Source organism: Cystoisospora suis, assembly GCF_002600585.1.
Source record: "Cystoisospora suis strain Wien I chromosome Unknown contig_3492, whole genome shotgun sequence".
Taxonomy (NCBI): domain Eukaryota; phylum Apicomplexa; class Conoidasida; order Eucoccidiorida; family Sarcocystidae; genus Cystoisospora; species Cystoisospora suis.
Window position 1 is genome coordinate 4,928 of NW_027156287.1, and position 9,282 is coordinate 14,209.

Genomic DNA, 9,282 nt, shown 5'->3' on the forward strand with positions numbered 1-9,282 from the left:
CCTTCTCTTACTCTGACTGTCCTGGGTATTCTTAGAAGGCTATCGAGAAGACACCAAGAGAGAGAGAAAGAGCGTAGGTAGTACTGCGTACAGATATCGCTGTCCTGCTTGCATACACCTGTCTGTCTGTCTGTTTATATCTAGAGAGATGTAAAGGATAGGGAGTATACACAGACACGCAGACCCACCGAGTCTCCAGAGAAAGAGAAATACATGGAAGAGAACATGTATACCTGTATGTATGTACGTGGATATGTAGTTAGGTATGTCTATATGTGTATACGTATGTATTAAAGTACACAAGTAGATAAGTATATTGCTTACTGATCTTTTCTTCAATCTCTGGGTCATCAGCAAAAGGCGTTTTTTTCTTCTTTCTCTTGTGAGCCAAAGAAGTTATCGCTTTCTCTCCCTCTTGATCCTGAGGAGATGACTTCTCTCCTTCCTCGTTTCTATCTTCTTCTTTCTCTTCTTTTTTGTCCTCCGCGGAAAGAAGATTCTCTTTGTCTTTCTCTTCTTCCTCTCTTTCCTCCATACCACCTCTGTCCTCCTTCTCAACGAGTGAAGAAGAAGAAGAAAGGTAACGGTCTCTCTCATTGGGAATTGGCATTATGAGACCAGTTTTCGTGTCTTTCTCATCCTCTTCTTTCTTCTTTTCTTTCTCATTCTTCTTCTTCTTTTCGTCACCCTCATGTTTCACCTCAGCCGCCTTCTTCCTTATCTTCTTCTTCATCGCACCTCCTTTCTTTTGAGCGCCCTCTTCTTCTTCGGCTCTCCCTCTTTCCACGTCGTCTTGTTCTTCTCCTTCTTCTTTTTCCTCTTCTCCACCAAACAGAGAGAGAGGTCGTCGACGGCCTTCCTCTTCATTCTCTTCTTCGTCTTCTTCATCCCAGCTCAATGTTTTCCTTCTCTCAAGAAAGATCTTTACAGCTTCCTCTCCATAGACATTCGCAGCAGCCCTTCGAAGAGCTTTCTCTTCTTCTTCCTTAAGGTCTTCCAGAAACGTGAGAAACCTCTCTTCCTCTGATGTATTGAAGGGTTCTTCTCCTCTCTCTCTCTTCACACGATCCTCTCTATCACATTCTTCTCCTTCTTCGCCTCTTTCCTCTCCTACTTCTATCTTGTTCTCTTCTCTTTCCCTATCTCTCCATTCCTCGTCTTCACTGAAGAGACATACACCTTCCCCAACTGTCTTCATCTTTCTATGCGCCTGTTGTTCTTCCTCTTCTCTTTCATGAGCGGTCGACGTCTTTCTCTCTGGATGCACCTTCGGTTTCTTCGACAGCTTTTCTCCCTCTTCATTTCCTTTCATAGAAACCTCCCTCTCTTCAAGATGAAGATCTTTCGTCAAACCTTTCTGGGGACTTCTTGATTCTCCTGAGGGACTTCTTCTTCCTCCTCTTTCATGAAGGTGATCAGCATCTCCTCCTTCTTCTTCTTCTCTCTTCGTCGTTGACATTTCATCTTCAAAATCCTGGACCAAGCTCCTCCTTTCCTCCTTCTCTTCTTCCCTTTCTTCACGAACCACCTGACCTTCTTCTACCTCACCTGAAGCTGGCATGCAAGATCTCTTCTTGCTACTAAGAAAGAGTTGCGATGAACCCGTTCGCTTCTTGCCTTTCCCTGAAGGAGGTAGTTGAGAGATGATCTTCTTCGCATCTTTCTCTTCTTCTTTTTCTCCTTCTCTGACCTTAGTCTCTTCCCCGTGCCTCATAGAAACTTCACACAAGGAGGAGGAGGAAGAAGGGGCATCTCGTGTAGATCTTCTCCGGGGTGAACAGACACGGTCATCTAGAAAGAGAGAGAGAAGCTCTCGGGGAAGGGCATCTTTGCTTTCATTCTTCTTGAAGTGATTCGCCCCTAATGCTGAGAGATCTTTTCTTCCTTTCTTCGTAAGTCCCTTCATATTCTTCTCTTTCTTCGCCATCGCATCTTCCTTTCCTTCTCTTCCTTCTCTTTTTACATATCCTCTCGCTTCAGCATCATCGGCACCCCCAGGTAAACCCTCTCCTATCATTGTTTCATTCTTTCTGTGCCCCTTCTCATCTTGTACGTCCTCTTTCTCTTCTTGCTCTTCTTCTCTTGTATATGATCTTGCCTCAGTTCCTCCCTTACTCCGAGGATCTTCTTCATCTTCACGAGCCTCCACATCACCTCTCCTATTCTCTTTCTCTCCCGACCTAGCCTCTGCTTCTTTCTCGTCTTCGAAATCTTCTTCACTCTGTCGCCGTCTTCTCCGCGACAGAAACCCATCCATCAAGATCTTCCTATTCTTCTCCTCGCTCGTTCTTCTCTCATCTAAAGTCTTCTCTTCTCCTCCTCCTGTACCGGTTCTCTTACTGCATGCATAGTCCACCGTATTCAACAAGAGAGAAGATCGTTCTCCTTCGTGTTCTCCATCTTCTTCTTCCTCGTTCTTACCTCCTCTCTTCTCTCTCAAACATTCTTGCTCTCTATTTCTTTCCTTTCCAGAAAGCTCTTGATTTACCTGAAAGATCTCTTCTTTCATGTGGGACGAGCACATCGTCTCTTTCATACTACTCAGGATTTCTTCTTCTCCTTCCTGCTTCCTTCGTGTCGATCCTTCTTCTCCTTCTTTCTCCGTAGAGGAGCTTTCATCTTCTTTCTCTCTTGAAATCTCCTCACTTTCCCTCTCTTCTTTCTCTTGCAAGACATCTACCTTGAGGGAAGTGTCTATACATTCGATGCGATTCTCATCATTCACTTGTCTGGTGTTCCTCTTCTTCTTCTTTTCAAGTCTCGCTATCCGTTTTTCCTCCTTTCTTAACTGACGCTTGAGGATCTTCTTTTCTTCCTTCGACAACTTCAATGAAGAGGCGGTTTTCGAATCTCCCTTTCCTTCTTCTCCTTGTTCTCCTGTATCTCTATCATCTTTCTTCTTCTTTCTCTTCTCTCCGTCTCTCTTCTTCTTCTTCTTCTTCCCCCCCTCTTCGCCTTCCTCTTTTATCTCGATCTTCACCCGTTTAGAGGGCGGACTCGATCCCATTTCGAGCCATCCAGGCGGAAGATGTTCGCATGCAGAGGTCGATTTCTTAACAAGCGATGGAGAGGAAGCAGCTTCACCTGCATCATCTCCATTGATCTTATGATGGCAGTGTGGTCCTAAGAGGCCACCTTTCTCACCTTTGTCCTTCTTCTTTTTCTTCTTCTTCTTCTCCTTCTCTCCTGCTGACATCTCTGTCTTAGCAACATTTCGATCCTCTCCCTTTTCATCTCCTTCATGCTCGCCGATCTTGTTTGATGCGTCATCCCCTTCATGCATAGGACGTTTCTGCAACTTCCCCGTCTGTCCCCCCTCTTTATCTTCTTCCTTGAGAGAAGAACTCCCTCCTATTCTTCCTCGTCTCTCCTCTCCTTCCATAGAAGGGAGAAGAGCAACATGACGTTCTTCCTCTTCGTTCTTTCCTTCTGCCTTATAGCCACCTGCAGGGGATGAAGAGGAAGAAGAAGAAGAAGAAAGATCTACTATGCCGTGGCGGTGTTTGCTGAGGGGAGTTGTCGACCTCTTTCTTGAGGGTCTTGCATAGGTTTTTATATCAGGGAAGAAACCGAAGCGTTCATACTCTTCATCGTAATCGAAGATATCTTGTACATTTTGGAGATGACTTAGACCTGCGAGAGAGAGAAAGAGATCATGTGAAGAGACTCTCTTACTCATCGCACCTCCCTGTCTACGAATTGACTGGCCTGCAAGAAAAACATCTTTCTGATGTGCCGAAGAAGAAGAAGAAGTTGCAAGACCAGGGAGAGTAGAAGAGAGATAAGAAGATTGTAATAAGGAACAAGGTTCTTGAACTGCTTGTGGTGGAGAGGACAAGGATGTAGAATGAAGAGCAGATGAGAGAGAAGGAAAAACCTTGACATTTGGAGAAGACTGAGAAGGAGACACGTCTACTGCTGAAGAAGAAAAAGGGGGAGGAGGAGGAGGAGAAGAGAAGGAAGAGATAGAAGTTAACGAAGTAAGTCGACTCTCATCCGAAGGGGAGAGAGGAGATGTTGTAAGGGGTGCTGTACATACACCCCAGTTGGACTTCAAAGATGTGCTAAGACCGTTAGACAGTCTATCACCTCTTCTGACATAGGTTTTTTTCTGTATCTCAATCTCCTTCTCTCTTTCTCTTGTCCTATCTGATTCTGCGTGAAGAGAACAAGAGGGAGATGAGATTTCTTCCTGGTCACTTGTGGCCTCTTGCCGAGAGACTCCTTGGGGCGCTCGCTGTCCTTCTTCTCTTTCTCTTGATCTGACATCTCTCTCACTTGACTGGGTACCTAGAGGTTTATAGATTTCGCACTTACTGCGAAAAGAAGTTCTACCTTCTGCTGAAGATGAAGAGGAGGAGGAGGAGGAACAAGAAGATGAAGATGAAGAAGAAGAAGAAGCGTGAGACGCACTCATAGAAGGAGGGGCCACCCCTCTACTAGAGAGACGACCTCGGCGAGAGCCTAGAGAGCCTTTGTTGTCTCCTTCATAGACTTCACTGCTCCCCTTCTTCGTCTTCTGTTTCTCTTCTTCTTCCTCTGCCCTTCTGCCTGCTTCTACGTCCCCAAATTTCTCCGAATGGATGGACGGTGATACAGCACCTGCATCCCACCTACTATGGCTACTCTTTCTAGATGGATGAAGGGGAAGAGAATGAGAGTCTTCTCGTGAAGAATGAAGAACTTTCTCTTCTTCTGCTTTGTGTCTATCAGGATGATCTTTCTCTCTTCTTCTTCTCTCCTCTTCCTCTCTCTCTACCTCATAACTAGATCGCCTTGAGCGATAGCGACTGGTCTTCTTATGACTACTACTACTACTACGACTGGCACTTCTTCTACAGCTACGATGACTACCTGCCTCGTCCTTCTCACGGTGAAGAGAGAGCAAGAGGGTCGATCGAAGGCGGCCTTCTTCTTCTTCTCCTTCGTCTCGAGGTTCTTCTGTGAAAGGAGAGAGAGGTGACGTAGATGATTGAGGAGATACAGTCCCCCGTCCTTCATGTCTTCCTACACCGGTACCTAGACTATCCGATACAGATGGAGAGACACCTGACAAAGAGAGAGATGTCATAGGAGAAAGACTCTTTGGACGGGAACCTCTTTCTTTCTCTAAGGTTTTATGGCTCACTTCTTTTCCTTCTTTCTCATCTTGCCTGTTTTCTATCCCCGTCTTGGAGAGAAGGGTATCATCCCCTCTTCTTTCTTCTCTCTCTCCTCTTTTTGGAGAAGGAGAGATCAGTCTTCTTTTCATCTCTTCTTTACGTCTTGTCTCTCTTGCCCTTCCTCTTCCTTCATTCTCTTGGAGACCGCAGTAATTCCCCGAAATACTCCAGTTGTCGTTCCTCCCCGAGGAATGTCTGAAGGAAAAGAGACCGTCACTTCGATTTCTCCTCTTCTCACAATGGCGAGCACCGTCAACAGGATAAGGATGAGAAGTATCCCTTCTATAACCTTGACTTTCTTCTTCTTTTACTTCAGAATCGGAAGAGGCATTCTCTCTTCTTCTTGAGGTGTCTGTATACCGGAAGGAGAAGAAGGAGGATGACGATGTCCTCCCACTATGACTATGGACGGCATCACGATCATCACCGTCATCGATCTGAGAATCTTCTTCTCGTCTTCTTCCCCTTCTTTCTTCTTCTTCTTTTTCTTCTGGGCCTTTTCTCCTTCGATTCTCACGAGGATTCTCAAGTGAAGGGTGGCCTCTTTCTTCATCGTCTAACACAGTATGACGTAAGCGAAATCCTCTCTCGAGATGGCGACCTCCCGGGGAGGGGGGTGTCTCGCCTTTCTCTGAGACAGACAGCATTCTTTTCTTCTCTACTGAAGAGGAAGAAGAGGATCTACTCTCTTGATGCGTTTCTTCTTCCTCTTCTGATAGAGAAAGCCTTCTCCGATCATGGCTTCTGTATGCGGAAGGATAAGAAAGATTCTTCTGTCTTTTCTCCCTCTCTTGAGGACTCATCCCGTCTGCAAGACTACCGGAGATGTCCCCTTCTTCTCTTTTCTCGCATTTCGAATCTCCACCCTTCTTGGCTGGCTTACAAAAGCTGTCGCTTCGTGTAGTCAAAGAAGAGCTATGAAAACACGAAGAGTCTTCTTTCCCTTGGTGAGATATGGGGAAACTCTTTGGATCAGAATGCCCACCTGCCATCTGATCTATTGAGCCAGCTGTAGTAGGAGTGATATGCTGCTCCCCTCTCTTCTTCAGCTGTCTTTCTTCTTCTTCTCTTTCCGCTTCTGAGCTTCTATTCTTTCTTTCTGTGCCAGAATCACGAGACGTTGTTCTCCGCAGATCTCTTTTTCCTCTTCTCCTCTCGACGGAGTCTTCTGTGTTTTCCCCTTCATTCCCTCTCTGGAAGAAGGACCGTCCTTCTGTTTCTCTCTCGTTGTTAGGAGAAGAAGAAGGAGAAGAAGAAGAGAAAGGGTAATCTCGACGCGTGGGATGAGTCTTGTCGTCGAAAGAAGATCGAGGTTCTTTTTCTCCTTTCCTGTCTGTAGATTGAAGTCTCTCATTCATGTCCTTCGCTCTTGAATAGAACGAGGTTCTTACTGTAGACACTCGGTCATCTTCTATAAGCCGATGTCTTATAACACATCGATGCCTTCCTCTATCCTTCTCCGTTGTCCTTCCTGGTGAAGACGCTGTTTTATCATCTTCACGTAGACTTCTTCCTCTTCTCTCTGCTGCTCCCCTCTCAGAGCTCATCCTTGGAGTGAAGGCATCATTCCTCCTCGGCAGATGCCGACCATCTCTTCCTGCAAGGCTTACCTCACTTCCTCTAATAGTAGAATGATAGGAGTCGTCCATTCTCCCATCTCTCTCTATATGTAGTGAGACTTCATCGAAATCTCTCTCAACAGGAGAAACAGGCGACACATTCCCTTCCGACGAGGGTTGTCGTCTGCTTCTTCTCATCTCTTCATCTTCTTCCTCTTCCTGTTGACGGTGCCACGAAGAAGAAGAAGGTCTTGTGGGAAACCTTGAAGAGTCTTCTTCTGCTCTTTTCCTCTCAAATTTTGGTTCAAGATGAGAAGAAGAAGTCGGAGCAGAAGAGGGAGACCTCTCGTGTTGACTATGTCGTCTTCGATGGTGAAAACGATCAGAAGAACTCGGGGTGTACGTACACCCGGTGTCTCCTCCAGAAGGCTGATCAAAACTTCGATGATGACCGCGGCTGCTTCCACGATCTCTACTAGGTGGCGATGCATGTTCACAAGAAGAAGAAGGAAAAGCATCTCTTCTCTGTGGAGAAGAGGTTTCGCCGTGAAGTCTTCTCTCCTTATGATGACTATAATCTAGACGCATATCACCGTTATCTTCTCGAAGGGACCGCCTTTTAGCACGAAGAAAAGAAGAAGAGAAATCTCCTTCCCTCGGATGAACGGCTTGAGAAGTCGAGCAATCTTCTTCTTCGTCTTCTCTCGAGTTTATACATCGGCTTTTCCGATGATCTTTCACTACCATCTCGTCCTGCCTTCTTCGATTTCTATAAGCTATCGAATCCTCACTTTGTAGAAGACTACGAGACGATAGCAAACTCAAACTTCTCTCTTTCTGTCTGCTACTGCTGCGATCCTTTCTTCTGCGTTCTTCTTCTTGTTGTTTACCTGTAGCGGCCTCCATCCTTGCAGCATCCTCAGACACTCTTGTCTGATCTCTCAGTGAACGACGAAGTCTATCCTTTCCCCCTCTTAACCCAAGAGATGAAGAAGGAGATGAGGGAGAAGGAGATACACTTGATGTATTTCTTCTTCTTTTTATTTCCTCTTCCCCCATCTCAGCTCCGCGCCCTGCGTTCTTTCGATCCACAGCATGAGCACCAGAAGACGTCTTCTTCCTTTGATAAGAAAGATCTCTCCTTCTCAAACCTCCCTCATTCTCACCTTCTTTTTCACTGTCTTTGCCGTGTTGTATGTCACTCGTGCGGCTTCTAAGACTCTCAGACGAGATTGAGACATCTCTTTTCTTCTTATCGTCTCCCTCTCTTGCAACTACTACTCCTACTCCCTTCACACCATTCCTATCTTCTTTCCTATCTACAGACACCCGGCGACCCTTCTCATCATGAGCGTACTTTCTCCCTTTCTCTATCACCATGGCCCTCATCTCGTCAGACACTCCATTTGCATGACTTCTTCCTTCACCCCGGTCATCTCTTCTTCCTGCATTTCTGAAATAAGTCTCGCTATGGTCTCTTCCTCCCTCACCTCTCACTCCATCGTGAAAGCTCCCTCTTGCACGGAGCTTATTTTCAACTCTTCCGCCTTCTTCTTTTCTATCAGATGAACGAAAAGGCTCATGAAGAGGAGAAGAAGAAGAGTCGGTAATAGAAAATCTCCTGGAGGACCTGTAGCTCCCATGATAAGGTGGAGAGACACTTGGTCTTCTCGAATTCTTCTCATCATGTAGAGATGCAGATGTTCCTGAAGGAATGGCTGCCTTCTTTGGTCGAGTTTGATGACGCCTTGACTGTGAGAGAGAACGAGAGGATGAAGAAGAAGAAACACCTCGTCTTCTTCTTCCCTTCTCCTCCTGATCTTCTCCTCTTATACTTCTTCCCCTTCCTCTCTCATGATAGTGTTGTTCTTCTTCTCCTCCTCCTCTTTCTCGGCATCCGCTAGTATCTCGTTCTTTTTCTTCTCTCAGAGAGGATGAAAAGGAACAAGGTCCTCTCCCCCTTCTCTCTTCTCCCTGAGTTTCTATGCCTGGAGAACGACAAGGGGTAAGCTCAACTTCTCTTGAAGGTTTTCTTCTCCCCTCAAAAGAAGAAGAAGGAAGTCTTCCTTCTCTTCTTCTTTCTGAACTCCTCCTCCTCCTCTCTCTCACCTCCTCTCTCTCGCGACTCTCTAGTGAACGTCTACTTCCTTCACAACTACTCCGGCTCATCTCACTCCCGCTGCTACTCCTGCTTTGCCGACGGTGACGATGACGAAGAGACAGAAGATCATCTGAAGGATGATAATGGCTTTGATGAGGCAAACGACTGGGTGATATACGAGATGCATGCATGGGAGAAAGGAACGAAGACGACGACGAGGAAGGAGGGGAAAGGACGGCGGGGGGGCGTGAAGGAGATGGTAAAGGAGGGGGAGGAGATGACGGGGGGGGGGCAGGAGAAGAGGAAAGGTTCATCTCTCTTCTTTCTTTCGCATGGTGGAGTTCTTTCTCTTTCTTCTTATCTCCTTGTATGTTTCTATCGGCAGACATATCTAACATATCAGAAGGTCTCTGATCCCATCTATGTCGAGGACGTCGATGAGAAGAAGAAGAAAGAGAAG

The 9,282-nt window shown here is 46.2% G+C and overlaps 1 protein-coding gene across 1 annotated transcript in view; it reads right to left on the bottom strand.

The window, feature by feature from the left end:
- Positions 1-9,282, bottom strand: part of CSUI_006795 (histone lysine methyltransferase set1) — a 13,169-nt gene extending 3,887 nt beyond the window's left edge. The window contains exon 1 of the mRNA XM_068066947.1: positions 325-9,282. Coding sequence (XP_067921077.1) covers positions 325-9,220 — 8,896 coding nt within the window. The 5' untranslated portion in view covers positions 9,221-9,282. The remainder of the gene's footprint in view (positions 1-324) is intronic.